The 20,446-nt window shown below is 36.4% G+C and overlaps 1 protein-coding gene across 4 annotated transcripts in view; it reads right to left on the reverse strand.

Annotated features, from left to right (window-relative positions):
* ARB2A (ARB2 cotranscriptional regulator A) overlaps window positions 1-20,446 on the reverse strand; it is a 420,212-nt gene that overhangs the window by 232,382 nt on the left and 167,384 nt on the right. For all 4 annotated transcript variants that reach the window (XM_067731229.1, XM_067731228.1, XM_067731226.1 and 1 more), the window contains one exon: window positions 19,906-20,124. In XM_067731229.1, the coding sequence (XP_067587330.1) occupies window positions 19,906-20,124 (219 nt within the window). The remainder of the gene's footprint in view (window positions 1-19,905; window positions 20,125-20,446) is intronic.

Genomic DNA, 20,446 nt, shown 5'->3' on the forward strand with positions numbered 1-20,446 from the left:
TGTAAGGAAAAGAATGAACCTACACATCACCTCTACTAGGGCTATCCCATAAGACCACATAGTCTACACACTGTACAACTCTAGGTGGTGCCAGGTAATAATTATGTCCCCTTAGATTTGTGCAATGAGGCAGCCTTGTCTCATATCATATTTCATCCATCTAAGATACCATCAGTTCTAAAAGGTACCACAGTTTTATATACAATTAAGAGGAAAAAAATGTCACCAAATAATCCATGATATGCCATTAATTTTTAAGATGCATCCCAAATTCAGGGATGTTAATACATGATAAAAGGTTTTAAAATCAATGAAAAAAGATGATAATCCAAGCAATCTTCAATTGACTGAGCTATATATGCACAAATAATAGCCTTTCTTTGATGGCATAATTATATGAGCACTCTGAACAAGAATTCTGAGGGAAGTTTTTTCACTCTCCTGTGTGAAAATGAAACAAAGAACATTCAGAGTGAATGAAGTAAAGTTAACATCATAATTCAAATATAACGCACCAACCTTTTCAAATTTATATTCTTCCTCTTAGATCTTAAAATCGACTATGTTAGGAATACTGTTTTCAACTAATTTCTGGGTTTAAATCTAAATTACTTAATGATCACTTACCCCTTCCCCTGCCTAATAATCTACACACAAACACACAAATCCTTTTCTTCTTCCCCAACTCCCTCAACTCTATCAGCTACTGAGACAAAAGCCAGAGAAACCACGTCCAAATATGAATAGAGGGTGAAAACCTGGTTCTAATATGAAAATTTCAATAACTGGAATGGTAAATAGAAAGCCAAGGTTCCAATGCCAGCTTTGTCACTAATAATAGTACAATCTAGAGCAACGCATATAATCTCTCTTAATCTCAGTTTTCCCATCTATATTTAACAATAAACTAGTTAGATTTGGTACGTCTCTAAAAACTACCTAACAAGTTTCAAATATTACCTTTTGGCATATATAATCTGGTAGAATCCTTGCCCTATAAGTAATGTTCTTCCTAAATGTACTCTTTATATAAAACAGTAAACAAATGTAGGCTAACTGGTTTGTAAACACTCCTTTTAATATGTAAAGAATATGCCTCACTGTCAAAAATTTAGAACAGTAACACTGCAAGAAAACTGAGTTCCTCCTCTCCATAATATGACTAAAACAGATTTTGGTTTGTGTGCCAGATTTACTTAATTTAGCAGTGTAAAATCCGAATTCTAATGTTAAACTTTTATATAATGATTCGAAGTTTTTTAAAAAAAATTTATTAATCCATTACATAGTTCTGGAAATTACTGGAGTTATTATAATCACTCTGGTAGAAACAAGAAACTTTGGCCCAGAATATTTAACAGATTTTCTAAATAAAAAATAGTGACTGTTAATAAATGGCAAATTATCTTAGAATTTTAAAATATAATAGTATCCTGAATGACAGAGTCCTATAATCTTTCTCCTAATCACCTCCTGAGGAAGAGAGGATTTTTCTAAAATTTCACAGAGAAATAGCAAATTGGACACACAGTAAGCTAAGCTAAAGATTTTAGGAAAAGAAATTCAGGTATAAGAACCATTTTTAAGACAAACAGAAATCAGTAAAGTCTTGGTAGATGACCATTAAGATTAATATTCAAGGTTAATTTTATCTTTGTTTTCAAGGGTTCCCTAAATAAATCACTGATTAAATTTATAATCTATTATTTTTCAAGAAAAATAAGGCTTTCCTTTAGTATTAAATTAATGAAAATCACACTGAGAATAAAGTTAACATGAGTATGAAGAAACTGATACATAGGGTATTTTAATTTCATGCTCCAAACAAGTAAATCTTAACATCCAATTTTAATACTTTACAAATGCACATATATAATTCAAATTGAAATGAGAGAAGCCTAAAATGGATATATTCAAGTCACTCAGTAAACACGTTATATTGCTCAGCTATGTTACACATGAGAGATACATACAGAAGTGCTTAGATCCATTGACAAAGCCAGAGTGTGAATAAGTGAATACTGGGACTGGCTAAAACGCCAAAGGGAGGTGGGGGAGCAACATGCTGATTGGCTTTAAACAGGCAAACTTACCTAAGGACAAGCTGAAATCAGGATAGGGATAAAAAACAGATCACCGTCAGTAAATAAAGCACTTTTGAGTCAGCTATACAAGCTGAATCAGGCTCTCCCTCATCCTCACCTGCAATAAATCTAAACTCCTTTGCTGTCACGCAACTCACAGATCGCAGATGGGCAGTTTTGGACTTAGACAAAAATAATGTGTAAGGCGGAGTAAAGATGGCGTACTAGGAGGACGTGGAATTCACACCTCCTCACAACTAGGGCACCTACCACAGACACCTACGGGAAGAACCCCAGCAACCGGGTAGGATGTGGGGCGTGCGGGCAATGAAGGAGGAGGACAAGTGGAGGCGGGACGGGACTGGCGCCCATGAGGGGTGGCTGGGGGAGGGGAAGGGATCCCATGCCTGAAGGGGGAAACTGGGGGACCACTGGGCAGAAAGGATTGAAAGGGAGCGTGGCCAGGTTTCCCCTGCCCACTTGGGCCCCGGGGAGCCTGCTGAGATCCCAGGCCTGATCCTCTGCCCACCGAGGCCCCCTCCAGCCACGCGGGTCCTGAGGGAGTGGGAGGGAAGGGAGGGGGAGCAAAAGTAAAGGCCAGACCTCCAAGATGGGCACCCCTGAGGGGTGGCTGGGGAAGGGGAGGAGTTTTTACACCCAGTGGGACCCACCCATGGTTAGGGGTCCAGCGGCAACAGGGGAGACCCTCGGGGAGACGGTGGGGGAGGGGCACAAAGGAACTGAAGGGAACGTGGCCAGTGCTTATCCTGTCCACTTAGGCACCAGGCCTCTTGGGCTCCCAGGCCTAAGCCTCTGCCCTCAGAGCCTCCCTGCTGCTACACAGAGCCCAAGCCCCACCCCTACACCCCCACCCAGGGCCCTACCTCTACACTAGGAGACCGCCTCCAACACGCTGGGCCTAAACCCCACCCACACACCCTCACTAAGGGCCTTACCTCCAAACTCCAGAACCCCACACTCCAGAGGCCCTCCTTTCCACATGCTGCCTTTCCCCTTCCACGCAGGTCTTAAGTAGAGGCCCTGTCCAGTGCTTGAATGTCGCCCTGCCTAGGCCCCACCCCCAAGGGCTTCCGCTGGATGCATAGGTCCTGAGCCTAGGCCCCACCCCACGCTCAAACGTCACCCCCCAACCCACCTAGGCCCTGTCCCACCCTAAACCCCGCCCCTGCTTAAGTTCCACCCCCTGCCTAAACTCTGCCTCCATAGCCAAGGCTTTTTTTTTTCTTTCCGTTTTTCCTCTTTTAGATTGGGGTTCTATTTTACCTTGTTGATTCATTGCTGTTGATTCTTATACATTTTTAGTTTTCCTAAAATCTTTTTTATAATTTTATTTTATTCTTTATACTTTGCTATTGTTCTCTCCTTTTGGTTTGTTTCCCCCCACCCCTTCTTTTTCTGTCATGGTTTTATTTTACCTTGTTACAGTTGTTTCAATTATAGTTTTTGTTTGTTTGTTTGTTTGTTTGTTTTGCGGTATGTGGGCCTCTCACTGCTGTGGCCTCTCCCGTTGAGGAGTACAGGCTCCAGACACGCAGGCTCAGCAGCCATGGCTCAGGGGCCCAGCCACTCCACAGCATGTGGGATCTTCCTGGACCGGGGCACGAACCTGTGTCCCCTGCATCAGCAGGCGGACTCAACCACTGCGCCACCAGGGAAGCCCTATATTATAATTTTTCCTAATATAATTTTTAATCTTTCTAATTTTATTTTGTTTTTATTCTTTGATATTGTACTGCTTGCTTGCTTGCTTGCTTCCTTCCTTCCTTCCTCCCTCGCTCCCTCCTTTCCTTCCTTCTTAACTGCATCACAAAGCTTGCAGGATCTTGGTTCCCAGGCCAGAGGCTGGGCCTGAGCTCCTGTGCTGGAAGCTCTGAGTCCAAACTGCTGGACTAACAGAGAATCTCAGACCCCAGCGAATATCAACAGGAGTGAGGCCTCCCAGACGTCATCTCAGCACAAGACCAGGCTCTATCTAACTGCTTGCAAACTCCAGTGCTGGCCATTTCAGGCCAAACAAGCAATAAGACAGGAATACAGCAGCACACATCAAAAAAGAAAAAAAGAAACGACAAAAAAATATGTTACAGACGAAGGAGCAAGGTAAAAACCTACAAGACCAAATAAATGAAGATGAAATAGGTAACCCACCTGAAAAAGAATTCAGAGTAATGACAGTAAAGATGATCGAAAAATCTCGGAAAGAGAATGGAGAAAATACAAGAAGCATATAACAAGGATCCAGAAGAACTAAAAAGCACACAAACACTGATAAACACCACAATTACTAAACTTAAAAATACTCTGGAAGGAATCAATAACAGAATAACTGAGGCAGAAAAACGGATAAGTCAGATGGAAGATAAAATGGTGGAAATAACTGCCGGGGAGCAGAATAAAGAAAAAAGAATGAAAAGAATCAAGGACAGTCTCAGAGACCTCTGGGACATATTAAACAAACCGACATTTGAATTGTAGGGGTCCCAGAAGAAGAAGAGAAAAACAAGGGGAATAAGAAAATATTTGAAGAGATTATAGTTGAAAACTTCCCTAATATGGGAGAGGAAATAGTTAATCAAGCCCAGGAAGAGCAGAGAGTACCATACAGGATAAATCCAAGGAGAAACACGCCAAGACACATATTAATCAAACTATCAAAAATTAAATACAAGGAAAAAATATTAAAAGCAGCAAGGGAAAAGCAACAAATAACATACAAAGGAATCCCCATAAGGCTGACAGCTGATCTTTCATCAGAAACTCTGCAGGCCAGAAGGGAGTGGCAGGATATACGGAAAGTGATGAAAGGGAAAACGCTACAATCAAGATTACTCTACCCAGCAAGGATCTCATTCAGATTTGACAGAGAAATTAAAATATTTAGAGATAATGAAACGTTAAGAGAATTCAGCACCACCAAACTAGCTTTACAACAAAAGCTAAAGGAACTTCTCTAGGCAGGAAACACAAGAGAAGGAAAATACCTACAAAAACAAAGCAAAACTATTAAGAAAATGGTAATAGGAACATACACATTGATAATTATCTTAAATGTAAATGGATTAAATCCTCCAACCAAAAGACCAGACTCACTGAATGGTTACAAAAACAAGATCCGTACATATGCTGTCTAGAGGAGATCAACTTCAGACCTAGGTACACACACAGACTGAAAGTGAGGGGATGGAAAAAGATATTCCATGCAAATAGAAATCAAAAGAAAGCTGGAGTAGCAATTCTCATATCAGACAAAATAGACTTTAAAATAAAGACTATTAAAAAGACAAAGAAGGATGCTACATAATGATCAAGGGATCAATCCAAGAAGAAGATATGACACTGTAAATATTTATGCACCCAACATAGGAGTACCTCAATACATAAGGCAAATGCTAACAGCCATAAAAGGAGAAATTGACAGTAACACAATCATAGTAGAGGACTTTAACACCCCATTTTCACCAATGGACAGATCATCCAAAATGAAAATAAATAAGGAAACACAAGCTTTAAATGACACATTAAACAAGATGGACTTAACAGATATTTATAGGACATTCCATCCAAAAACAACAGAATACACTTTCTTCTCAAGTGCTCATGGAACTTTCTCCAACATATATCATATCTTGGGTTACAAATCAAGCCCTGGTAAATTTAAGAAAATTGAGATCATATCAAGTATCTTTTCTGACCACAATGCTATGAGACTCGATATCAATTACAGGAAAAATCTGTAAAAAAATACAAATACATGGAGGCTAAACAATACACTACTAAATAACCAAGAGATCACTGAGGAAATCAAGAGGAAAACAAAAAATACCTAGAAACAAATGACAATAAAGACATGACGACCCAAAACCTATGGGATGCAGCAAAAGCAGTTCTAAGAGGGAAGTTTATAGCAATACAATCCTACCTCAAGAAACAAGAAACACCTCAAAGAAAAAACCTAACCTTACACCTAAAGCAATTAGAGAAAGAAGAACAAAAAGACCCCAAAGCTAGCAGAAGGAAAGAAATCATAAAGATCAGATCAGAAATAAATGAAAAAGAAATGAAGAAAACTATAGCAAAGATCAATAAAACTAAAAGCTGGTTTTTGAGAAGATAAACAAAATAGATAAACCGTTAGCCAGACTCATGAAGAAAAAAAGGGAGAAGATTCAAATCAACAGAATTAGAAATGAAAAAGGAGAAGTAACAACAGACACTGCAGGAATACCAAGGATCATAAGAGATTACTACAAGCAACTCTATGCCAATAAAATGGACAACCTGGAAGAAATGGACCAATTCTTAGAAAAGTACAACCTTCTGAGACTGAACCAGGAAGAAATAGAAAATATAAACAGACCAATCACAAGCACTGAAACTGAAACTGTGATTAAAAATCTTCCAACCAACAAAAGCCCAGGGCCAGATGGCTTCACAGGCAAATTCTATTAAACATTTAGAGAAAAGCTAACACCCATCCTTCTCAAACTCTTCGAAAATATAGCAGAGGGAGGAACACTCCCAAACTCATTCTACGAGGCACCCATCACTCTGATACCAAAACCAGACAAAGATGTCACCAAAAAAAGAAAACTACAGGCCAGTATCTCTTATGAATACGGATGCAAAAATCCTCATCAAAATACTAGCAAACAGAATCCAACAGCATATTAAAAGGATCATATACCATGATCAAGTGGGGTTTATCCCAGAGGTGCAAGGATTCTTCAATATACGCAAATCAATGTGATACACCATATTAACAAACTGAAGGATTAAAAACAATACGATAATCTCAATAGATGCAGAAAAAGCTTCTGACAAAATTCAATACCCATCTATGATAAAAACTCTGAGAAAGTAGGCACAGAGGGAACCTACCTCAACATAATAAAGGCCATATATGACAAACCCACAGCCACATTGTTCTCAATGGTCAAAAACTGAAACCATTTCCACTAAGGTCAGGAACAAGACAAGGTTGCCCACTCTCACCGCCATTATTCAACATAGTTTGGAAGTTTTAGCCACAGCAATCAGAGAACAAAAAGAAATAAAAGGAATCCAAATTAGAAAAGAAGTAAAACTGTCACTGTTTACAGATGACATGACACTATACATAGAGATTCCTAAAAGATGCTACCAGAAAACTATTAGAGCTCATCAATGAATTTGGTAAAGTAGCAGGATACAAATTAATGCACAGAAATCTCCTGCATTCCAATACACTAATGATGAAAAATCTGAAAGAGAAATTAAGGAAACACTCTCATTTACCAATTCAACAAAAAGAATAAAATACCTAGGAATAAACCTACCTAAGGAGACAAAAGACCTGTATGCAGAAAACTATGAGACACTGATGAAAGAAATTAAAGATGATACAAAGAGATGGAGGGATAAACCATGTTCTTGGATTGGAAGAATCAACATTGTGAAAATGACTATACTACCCACAGCAATCTACAGATTCAATGCAATCCCTATCAAACTACCACAGACATTTTTCACAGAGCTAGAACAAAAAATTTCACAACTGGTTTGGAAACACAAAAGACACCGAATAGCCAAAGCAATCTTGAGAAAGAAAAACAGAGCTGGAGGAATCAGGTTCCCAGACTTCAGACTATAGTACAAAGATACAGTAATCAAGGTAGTATGGTACTGTCACAAAAACAGAAATATAGATCAATGGAACTGGATAGAAAGCCCAGAGATAAACCCTACACATACGGTCACCTCATCTTTGATAAAGGAGGCAAGAAAATACAATGGAGAAAAGACAGTCTCTTCAATAAGTGGTGCTGGGAAAACTGGACAGCTACATGTAAAAGAATGAAATTAGAACACTCCCTAACACCATACACAAAAATAAACTCAAAATGGATTCAAGACCTAAATGTAAAGCCAGACACTATAAAACTCTTAGAGGAAAACATAGGAAGAACACTCTATGACATAAATCACAGGAAGATTCTTTTTGACCCACCTCATGGAGAAATGAAAATAAAACCAAAAATAAACAAATAGCACCTAATGAAATTTAAAAGCTTTTGCAGAGCAAAGGAAACATTAAAATGAAAAGAAAACCCTCAGAATAAGAGGAAATATTTGCAAATGAAGCAACAGACAAAGGATTAATCTCCAAAATATACAAGCAGCTCATGCAGCTCAATATCAAAAAAATAAACAACCTAATCTAAAATGGGCAGAAGACCTAAATAGACATTTCTCCAAAGAAGATATACAGATTGCCAACAAACACATGAAAAGATGCTCAATATCATTAATCATTAGAGAAATGCAAATCAAAACTACAATGAGGTATCACCTCACTCTGGTCAGAATGGCCATCATCAAAAAATCTAGAAACAATAAATGCTGGAGAGGGTGTGGAGAAAAGGGAACACTCTTGCACTGCTGGTGGGAATGTGAATTGGTACAGCCACTGTGGAGAACAGTATGGAGGTTCCTTAAAAAACTAAAAATAGAATTACCATATGACCCAGCAATCCCACTACTGGGCATATACCCTGAGAAAACTATAATGCAAAAAGAGCCATGTACCACAGTGTTCACTGCAGCATTATTTACAATAGCCAGGACATGGAAGCAACCTAAGTGTCTATTGACAGATGAATGCATAAAGAAGATGTGGCACATATATACAATGGAATATTACTCAGCCATAAAAAGAAACGAAATTGAGTTATTTGTAGTGAGGTGGATGGACCTAGAGTCTGTCATACAGAGTGAAGTCAGAAAGAGAAAAACAAATACCATATGCTAACACACATATATGGAATCTGAAAAAAAAAAAAGGTTCTCATGAACCTAGGGGCAGGACAGGAATAAGGACACAGATGTAGAGAATGGACTTGAGGACACGGGGCCGGGGAAGGGTAAGCTGGGACGAAGTGAGAGAGTGGTATGGACTTGTATACACTACCAAATGTAAAATAGATAGCTAGTGAGAAGCAGCTGCATAGCACAGGGAGATCAGCTCAGTGCTTTTCGACCACCTAGATGGGTGGGATAAGGAAGGTGGGAGGAAGACGCAAGAGGGAGCGGATATGGGGATATACATATGCATATAGATGATTCACTTTGTTATACAGCAGAAACTAACACAACACTGTGAAGCAATTATAGTCCAATAAAGATGTTAAAAAGAAATGTGTAAGGGTGTCTTACCCTCAAGGAGAGTATGTAGGTCGCAAATTCTATACCCAATATATCTAACCATTGTAATCCTCTAAGTACGGTCTTTGAATAAACTGTTGCATGTGGGAAATACTATTCTGATTACAGCAATTGCCTGCAATCCAAGAAAGATCCATTTATCCTTTCACTCATGTATATATATTTCACATACACACAGAGAAATCTTAGAGAATCAGTTGTAGGAAATGTTCATTATTGGCAATGTAGTATAGTGGGAAAAACAGAGGCTTTGCAGTCAGACAGACTTGGGCTCAAACCTTGGTTTAGTTACTCTTATTAGATATGTAACTATGAGTAAGTCTATTTACATTTCTGAGTCTCATTTAAGGATCTGTAAAGTCAGGGTAATACATAAGACAATTATGAGGATTACACGAACAAACAAATGATGACAACTACTTCTAACTATACAAATGGATGCACAAGGGGGGAAGGAGTTGGGGTCAGAGGGTCTTAAATTGCCCCCTTTTCCCAAGAAGGGGGTGGAAGTTGTGAACATGACCAAAGTGATTCATGATCAAAGCCAAATAGAAGCATGGTGAATCCAACTGTATTTTAGACAGTTACTGTCAAATGTTTTCTTAGACAAGAAATAAGAGGAACCCAATTTGAAGAGCTAAGAGCAGCATGGCTTCACAAATGGAAAGAGAGTCAATGACAGGTGCAAGTGGACTGTACATCAACGATATTACATACAATAACTCTAACTAATATTTACTGAGTGAATACTATTTGCAAAATCCAGTACACACATTGCCAAACACCAGAAACCCAGTTCTTAACTACTCTAGAATCATTCTAATCCAAAGTAAAGAAAACATAAAACAGGAAGACAGCACCAGTAACAGAGAGATAGCACCGGTAAAGAACAAGTAGAATATGGTAATAAAATAGACCCCAGCTGGATAGCAGGGATAAATATTTGAGCTTTCCTGGGAAGCAAGAGGCCACTCATTTAAGGGAAAAGAAGGAAATGAAAGCTATAGTTGCTAAAACCCAAAATGGGCATGTGATTCTCCAGGGTCTTTTATTTTTGGGGAAGAGCAGTAGAAAACAAATTCTAAATCCTCAAATTCCACTGACCTGGTCACTGTGGACTTGACATGTTAGTTTCAATGAAGGGGGATGACACGGGGCAGAGAACAGGTGAAGCAGTCTGGACATAATGCTCACTGAGTCCAGATGAGAAAATTTCAAACTGGATAGCACCAAATGCCTTAATAAACCAGTCCTACTCTGTTCTAGTTTCTCTATTTCAGGTTACATAGCTGCTCATATTGTTCTAGTTTTATACTGACTAAAACAAGAACTGAAAAAGAAATGGTTCTTATCCTAATCTAAACTGCTTGCTTTTGTTGATTCTACGCTTACTCCAGAAAAGAGATGTAGACCAATGGTTCTAGAAATGTGGTCAGCAAACATCTGGGATTTCCAGAGACCCTTTTAGGGGGTCTGCATAATAATAATAAGACATTATTTGTCTTTTTCACTGTGTTGGCATTTGCATTAACAGTTGAAAACAATGGAGAATAAAACTGTTGTGAATTAGCACAGATCACTGTAGCGGTTCTAAACTCTAGTAGTCATTGTATTATTCACTACCATATACTCGGGAAAAGAAAGAAAGTTTGCTTAAAGATGTTGATGAAGCAGAAAAACTACTTTTATTAAATCTCAACCCCTGAGCATATGTCTGTTTAATATTCTGAGTGATGAATAGAAGGAACGCATAAAGCACCTGCAAACCAAATTATGTTATGATGGTTGTCTGGAGAAAAACTAGTTGTGCAATTAATTGAGTTGTGAGCTAAAGCAGCCACTTTTTTAATGGAACACCATCTTTACTTGTAAGACTGAGAAACAAACTATGATTCAGATTTGGGCATTTGGAAGCCATTTTCTTGAAAATGAACAAAGCCTGACAGTTTAAGGAAAACAACTGACAATATTTGTCGCTAATGATAAAAATTGAGCTTTCTTGATAAAATTAAAATTTTGGGCAACTTGTACACTCCTTGATAAGCTTGATAGTTTTTCAATTCTTAAAAGCTTTGTGGATGAGATTGGTAGGAACAGTAATAGGAATTTTTGATACTACATAATAAAATATGTCAACATTTGGAAGATCTGTATAGCTCAGTGAAACAATATTTTCCAAATGACCAATACAAGATGTTATAAAGTCATTCATGGGTAAAAGATCCATTCAAAGTACAACAAAGACCAATGGATTTCCATAAAACAGAGTATGCAATGCTCACTGATGTGTTTTAGATTCACACAGCAACTAATCTTTAAGAAACTATTACCTTTTGTTGAATGTTGGTATAGCATCAAAGAAGAATATATATAATTATCTGAAAAACCTTTTAGGGGCTTCCCTTGGTGGCACAGTGGTTGAGAGTCCGCCTGCCGATGCAGGGAACACGGGTTCGTGCCCCGGTCCGCGAAAAGGAGTGTTTCAAAGGTTTTTTTTTTTTTTTTTTTTTTGCGGTACGCGGGCCTCTCACTGTTGTGGCCTCTCCCGTTGCGGAGCACAGGCTCCGGACGCGCAGGCTCAGCGGCCATGGCTCACGGGCCCAAACCGCTCCGCGGCATGTGGGATCTTCCCGGACCGGGGCACGAACCCGTGTCCCCTGCATCGGCAGGCGGACTCTCAACCACTGCGCCACCAGGGAAGCCCAAAACACTCCTTCTTTATACAAATGCATATCTGTGTGAAGCCAAATTTTCTTCATAAATGTCAATAAAGACAATATATCACAAGATGAATGTAGGAATTCAGCTCTCTTTTATTAAGCCAAACATTAAAGAGACTTAAAAAATGTCACACATCTCACTATGTGTTTTTTGCTTTGGAAAATATACTTATTTCTCATAAAAATATGTTATTTATGTCATCATATAATAGGTTTATTAGTTATTTTAAAATAAATATTTAAAAATTTCTCAGGTTTAATTCTTTTTATGGAAAATATCAGTAGATGTAACCCATATAACAAAAACCCTTTAGTGACCTTAATAATGTTTAAGCATTTGAAAAAGGGTCCTGAGACCAAAAGGTTTGAGAAGCACTGAATGTAAACTAATTGGGACAGATGTCATCTGGCCATAATTCTCTCCATATTTCCTAAGGGAAAGGGAATAAGGAGGGAAAAGAAAGGAAAGGGGATATACTGAATAGTAGGTATCCCACTGGCTGTTTTCATACACATTAATTTACCTCATTCATTCCATACAACAGCCTAATAGCTATGAATATCCCTATTTTACAGATGAAGAAACTGAAACTCAGAGAGGAGAGGTGACTTGCCTAAAGTCACAGCTTGTAAGCGAGAGAATTAAGGTTACACAGCATGCACCTTTTTGATCCTAAAGTTCTTATTCTTTCCACTACCTTATATTTATGGCAGAATCCCCCCACTAAAATACGTCAGTGGCCAATCTAAACCCCTAAATGCAGAGCTTTGGTCTTTTCTGTAATTTCTGTTATAAATCTAAATATCTAATTATTTTACTTATTTCTAATTCTTCATTTTGACTTGTTTTTAACCACATCCAAAGAATGCTTGGTAGACTTAAAAATGGCTGTTAGTTGAATTTAGAGAACAATACACTAATTTTCTGAGTGTTAGAGTTGTTTAGACATAATATACATAGTCTCACAGTTCTTTCAACCTCACGCTAGTCAATATAAAAGGGTAGATTTATATAGTGAAGGGTCTGTCTCTTTTGCTTTGTAGGTTCATGTTAGCAAGCATTTATTCAAATATGCATTCATCAAATATTTATTAAAAAGTCTACTGTGTTTACCAGGCTTTGGTAACATGAAACATGAAAATACAAAGATTAATTTCTGATGATGTGAAATAGAATTATGGCCCTTTCAAAGCTTTACAATTTTATGGAAACCTTCTCTGTAATTAGGTTTGATCAGAGCTTCTCTTTTAAATGAAAACCTTAAAATGAAGAAACTAACGTATGCTTTAGTGAACACTTAATGATTATATTTTAATATTACTGTATTGAGTTCTTAGAAAATGCAAGTAGTAATAACAATGATCTGCTGCAGGAAGGATGCATTCCAGCTTGCTTTCTACCATGTTAAAGGCACACTGGATGTTTGGAGGAAAGGTGAAAATTCATTTCAGGGGGAAATACACTAGGAAGTCTGAACTTAGCCACAGATCTAAGCCACATTTTCCAGCTGAACTACATCAATTAGCAAAGCTGATGTTTTGATCTCCTTCTGTCTGATTCCTATGCTATAGTGTTCACTGGGTTTCAAACCCAGGAGGGTAAGACAGGGGTATTATTTTGGTACAAGGTACCAAAAGTTGCAAGGGGATTTTGAAATCGGATTCTTTCTCAATTGATTCTGAACTTGAGAGAAGACAGGATGGTATTTATTGGCCCAGAATTCCCAAGACTTCTATGTGTCGGATACTATGTTCACTTTATATATATTATTATCATTCCATTTTTCAGACAAAAAAACTGAGGCATAAGGAAGTTAACTTGTTTGAGGTGATGCTATATTAAGTGGAAGAGCTGAGATTCAAGCTCAGGTCTATCTGACTTTGTACTTCTAACCTCATCTCCACACTATCTCTCTGCAAAGGATATGATTCTAAATGTTATATAGGCACTAAAAATAGGAAATAAAAAGAGTTATTATCACAATCTGCCTTCAATGACTACAGGTTTTAAGTTTATTTGGAAAAATGTAGATGTCTTAGAATATAGAAAATGTTTAAAATAATACATTCTTATATTGATTATTCAGTTACTAGCTAAGTCTATTCATTTTTTCTTTCTAGTTATATTTTAAAAGATTTTGGGCTAAGGAAAAAAAAGGAAGAAAGAAAAAATATAGAGTGATTGGTGTCTTCAGTTTCTGAGGAAAAACAAAATTCAATATGAACAGCAGCAGCCCCTGGTGGTCTAAGGGGAAAAACATAGTGTATCTATTATTATGGGGGTTGAAATATGTTTTTAAAAAGAATATATGTACATATTTAGCCATTTGACTCAGTTCTCAACCCAACACATTAAAAAACAGATGCTTTAAAAAATGATCTGTTGGCAAGATGCTTGTTAAAATTTTATCAGTTGAAATATTAAAATTCATTATGAATTAATTAACACATTATATAAAAATAAAATGTTTTTGTTTCATCGTTTTACAAAGTACTATACCAGTGGTGATTAACACTGGGAATTTTGTGTGTCTTGATGTGTGTTGCTCAAGAAGAAACTAAATTTATAGGATTACCACTAAATTGATGACATTTTCTGTCTTCACTCTTGAATTCAGTTGGCAGATGTTTCCGAGAACAAAAAGTTCCATCTTATTACAAAACATATTAAGCAGGTTTTCCTGCCAGGCATGTCTGACATGATGTTTATTGCCTAGACCAAATCAATCCCCTTAATAAGCCATAATATATGCCAGAAAGTACATTATTTCATAGTTAAGGAAAGTTGCCACATGAAAGACGAAGTATTTTGATCTCTCAAGCTCTGCTCCTAATGCATCAGAAATGTGCTACATAATCCAATAGTTAGTCACATCTATTTAGACTCATTTAGTAGGTAAAATAAAACTATACTTTGCTAATCTTAAAGTTTTAGGCCTCGATTCTACTTTATTTCTGCTGGTGTATACTAGATATTTGCAAAAATTTCACAGGAGATTTTGGCTATTTACTGGATGCCAGAGAAAGAAAAGTCAAATACTTGAATATTCTAGGAAAATAAAATGGTTTCAGAGATTAAACAATCATTGAGTGAAATATAAGTGAGTTGAATTTGGTTGCTAAATCACTAGATAGAAATGACTTCCAGTGGCATCTGCACGGAAAAGAAGAGGTACAGAGGAGAAGAAAGGATATTTATTAGCCTTCAGCAATATTTTGGACATAGTCCAAGTCAGAGCGTCAAAAACAGATTTTTTTTAAAAGAAAGCTTCAGTTTATCAGAGCTGGCTGTTTCTGAACAATTGCAAAAATTCACATGAATGCTGAAAAAAATCAGTCAGAAAACTAGACACCGAATATCTTGCGTGTTAAGGAATAAGTTTTTTGATGGATGTCAACAAGCAATCAATCCATAAATATTTGAGTATCTTCAGTGTGTAATGCCAGGCTCTGCCAAGATTCCTATTCTCTAAATGTCTCCTCCACATTTGGATTTTTCCTTCTGTGGCCATATGATCTCCCTTCCCCCTCCACTTCTAGTAGTTTTATTTTTTTTAACGTTCTAAGTCTAATCCCTCTACTTTACTTCCTATCACTACAGCCCACAACTAAGTTTCTTAGGGAAGATATATTCAAGCAATTCTAACACAACATTACATAGATCAGCATCAAATCACTTTTGCCCATATTCCACCTACATACTATAAAGTCCTTTTACTGATCTTCTTCCTTAGTCTGAATATTTGTCCTCTTATGCTACAGTTTGATACCAGAATAACCCTCATTCCTATGCTGCAAGTCACATTATCTAGGTATCCCTAGACTAAGGCCTAGTCTTTTTGCTTTAGTCTCCTTCCAGGGGATTGGATCCTAGTTAGTAGATTTAGCATCAGTTCCTGACTTTCTTGCAGTATGCACTGTACTACTGTAAAAACTGGCTCCTATCTGCTTATTCATAAGGATTGATATGCAATTCCAAAATCTATAAAGCATGCTCAAAGGATTGTAGGGCTATAATGGAAAGGCATGAAAGATAAATTGATAATAATATTATGAGACAGAAGAGATAGCTCAAGATAGAACATGATAAATTCCATTCAAGTTAACTAATCATGACAACTCCCAACAGTGTTAGTAAGGAGAGGTCACTGAATATGATGGGTGTGGATGAGTGGGATTTCAGCTGGGCACTACAACATGGACAGAATCTGAATTAAGGGAAAGAACAGAAAAGCAAAGTTACAGATTCCATAAAGCACAAAGTGTATACAGGGTAGAGCATGTACAATAGCCTGGCTGAGCAAGTGTGTAAAACAGAAATAGCAATAGGTTGGCATAAATATTTCCATTTTCATCCATAATTTTAGCATCATGATGATATAGCTAAAAAAGAAAATAGGGTATCTCACTTTTATATATTCAGATGAAAATGTATAGGTCAATCAAGGTATCAAATAAATCATGACAAACCGATTTTTTTTTTTTTTTTTTTTTTTTTTTGCGGTACGCGGGCCTCTCACTGTTGTGGCCTCTCCCGTTGCAGAACACAGGCTCCGGACGCGCAGGCTCAGCGGCCATGGCTCACGGGCCCAGCCGCTCCGCGGCATGTGGGATCTTCCCGGACTGGGGCACGAACCCGTGTCCCCTGCATCGGCAGGCGGACTCTCAACCACTGCGCAAACAGGGAAGCCACAAACCGATTTTTTATCATTAATTTTCAGAATATCTTCTCAGTTACTGGATTAGGTAGGGGATCAACAATGTAATTTTTCTTCGTTTTGGTTTCTTTGAATGTTTCCTCACAGAAGATCAAGTAGTATACTTTAATAATGCAAGACATATTAGAGAAAGCAGTAGTAGTTTGGGATTTTAATCCTGGCTCTACCATCCTATTTATCAAATAAAAAATTATTATGAAGGCTCTGTTCTACAAATATTTATTATTATGTTTCTGTTCTAGGCTCTGGGTTACAGCAATGAAAAAAAACAGACTAAGTCCCTGCCCCATGGACCTTACGTTAAGAGCTATGTGACCTCAGGAAATTTACTAAGTATTGACTCTTAGTCTCCTCATCTGTAAAATGGGATCAGTATTACTGATCATATTAAATTTTTTAACACATTTTTGACTGGAGATGTATTGCGGCCACAGGCACTAGTTTCTGCAAAAATCGCCTGGTCAATGTGTTAACATTATTATTTATATATTATAAACATACTAAATAAATTGTTTACTGACAGTTACTAGTGTCCATTAAATGATAACTGGTCAAAAATCTATATAATCATCAAACGTAGTTTACTGTATCATATCATGCTTTTATTATAATTGGTTTAATTTTCATATTTCAGATACATATTTTATTTTCAACCAGTTAGAACAATGTGGTAAAGAGGAAAGAGAGCAAGAATCTACAGTAATCAGAAGCACTAGTTTTAACACTTAGTTCCATCATTTAGTAGTTCTGTGATCCTAGACAAAAATGTACCATCTATGCATCAGTTTCTTTAACTATAAAATAAGGGTGAAATTATTTGATTTACCTAGCTCATGCGGTTGTTCCAAAGAATAGATGATTGATTTCAAAATGTAAATGGTTAAGAAGTATATAAATAAAAGTTAATTCATCCTCATCACATACACGCTCTGTGTCTGAAAATTACAAATACATATTTGGAGATATGTAGAGGAAAGGAGAGTACTAGAAGTCACTTCTTGCGTGGATCAAAATTACCTAAGGATTAAGGCACCTGACACAAGATGAACCATTATTCTCTTTCCCACTACAGGATCATGCCTTACTATCTAGAAGTATGTTTGAAGAGTGTCAGCTTAGCTCTGCTATTTTGCACAATTCTGGAAGATTTTAAGAGAAAGGGTGTTTATTAAGAAAAATAACATTCATAACCAAGACTATCAGGTATAAAGCTGTGTTATCTACATGAGTCTATTTTTGTCTCTTAGTGCTTTCAATGAAAACCTAGACGAGTGAAATGGGACAAGAAAGAAAGAGGCAAAAAGACATGATAAGAAGTAAAAATAGCAGGAGTGTAGAAGAGATAAAACAAAGAAAAAAAGACAAAGGGAAAGGTAGATCTTAATGAAGCGACATAAAAATATTTTTTTCCCTTGGTACAAGAAAAAAATAGATGCAGAAATAAACAAAACAGACGTGAAAAAAGAATAAAGAAAATGCACACATACAAGAGAACAAAAGAGAAAAATTAAAGCAATAGTGACATGATAAAGAGAAAATAGAAAAGAAATAAAATTTAAAAGACAGATGTCAGAAATGGATGATTAATCTGTACATATCATAGGCAAATAAAAGAAACTGTTTAAGAAGTAAAAAACTTAATACGCAAAATCACTTTTTGTTTGCATTTTACATAGAAAACTGAATATTGCGAGTGATTTGTATATTTCAAAAACTTACACAATTCATTTTTGGAATCCAGATGTAAGGGGAAATTTTTTTTTAAATTCTATCTTAAGATGGTCGTTGACAGACTGGATCATATTAATTAGGAAGCTCAGGACAACCAATAGAGAAGAAGGTGACATCAGGACCCTGATGCAGTCATGGCAAAGAAAGGCAGTAATATAACTACATGAACAAGCTACTTATGAATTCCAAATCTAATCATTGTTTTTGTTTCTCAAACAATATATTAAATAGTGAGATGCTTTTCACACATTTAAATATTGTAATCTGCCTAACTTTTGCTTGATTCATTGTATGACACGCTTTAGGTAGTCTTGATCTGGATATATTTTGGGGGGGTCCTGAGAATTTATATGCTGCTTAACTGTCCTAACTTACTCAACAGACTGACCTATAATCAAATGTGTTGAATGTCTGGAGTACAATTCCCAAAAGTATAGTGATTATGCCATGAACTAGAAGTAAAATAAAGAAAATAACTTATAAAGCTACATATTTTGCCTCAAAGATGGTATGAAATATTTTATTAATGAATTTTAAAGTAAATGTAAAAATAGCTCAAGTTGAATAATCTGAAACTTTATTACTATCTCACAGTATAATTTATAAAATGTTAAATTGTCTATATTTAAATGTTCTGAATTGCTCACTTTTGAAGAACATATCAATTTACTATTTTACTTACCCAATAGCATTTTGGACATACTGTACTATTAAATTATATTTCTAGCACCCATAATAAGGGCTTTGAAAATTGCATGAATCTGTCATATATATATAATGCACAGTGGTATATCAAGCAGAATGTGTCAAAGGGCAAATAAAATTGTTTGTGCCCCCTATAGAATTAGAATTCCTTGGGCAGCACTGCTATAACGATCCCATGCTGCTAGCATTACAAAGTGCAAAGGTTCACTGGATAAGAAAAGAGCAAAGGACAGAGTTCCCTCATTACACTATTCCTAAACTATTCTAGCTTAAATATTTATTAAGATATTAATTACTCTTCCTCCCTCCATCAGCCTTCAGAAGTTAGGCTGAGAAACTGTGGATGGATGGTTGCTCATAGGAAAACAATGCATTAAAACTATAACCACCCAAGACGAAGACTGATGTTTGTACAGTGCATTATTAATTGATTTTGAGACTTAAATAAAATATCACACTGAAATAAGAATGCGTTTTGTTACTTTGAATAAAAAACAGAAAACATTTCAAATAACACCCTTGGGAAATAAATCTTTAAAAATTAACACTTAAAAAAAATAAAATAATTTAAGAAAATAAACTATAAATAAAGAAAAGGAATGTAAAATTGCTTAGAACAGGTCTGAACATATGGAAGATTTTCAATAAATGTTAGTTGCTGTTGTGGTTTAAAAAAAAAGGAAAAGGAAATAATGAAGGAAAGTAATGATCTTGCTTATTACTTACTCTGATATACAACTGCATCATTTCTTTTTCCCTTTGGGGGTTACGATACTTCTCGTAGAAATCACGTCGCTTCTTTGTTTCTTTAGAGACTTTATCTTTTCTTTCCCGTTTTTCTGCTGGTTCATCTGAACTATCAGAAGATGACTGTACATGTATCTTCGGCTTTTCTACTTCGATATAGTTTTCATTGGGATTCAGTACTATTACTCCATATCCTTCCTGTTTTGAAAGCAAAAAAGGCAGCATAATTTAATATTAGAAATCATTACAATTCATAAAAACGTTCTTAAAATCTCAGTGATTTAATATAGTTACATATTCACTAAAATATTCCTTTATAATATAGTTTTAATTTCTCCAACAGAAAGTGATTTAAAATTATGTATTGTGTGTAGAAATAAGCATAGACTGTCTATAAGATCAAAAAGACATAATTGTAACACATTAAAATAATAAAGCTTAAATTAAAAAAGTACTAGATCTCCAAGAACCCCCAAAATGATTCAAATAAATTATCAAATAGCAAGTACACTTTCAAACC

This window comes from Pseudorca crassidens, chromosome 3 (assembly GCF_039906515.1).
Source record: "Pseudorca crassidens isolate mPseCra1 chromosome 3, mPseCra1.hap1, whole genome shotgun sequence".
Lineage (NCBI taxonomy): Eukaryota > Metazoa > Chordata > Mammalia > Artiodactyla > Delphinidae > Pseudorca > Pseudorca crassidens.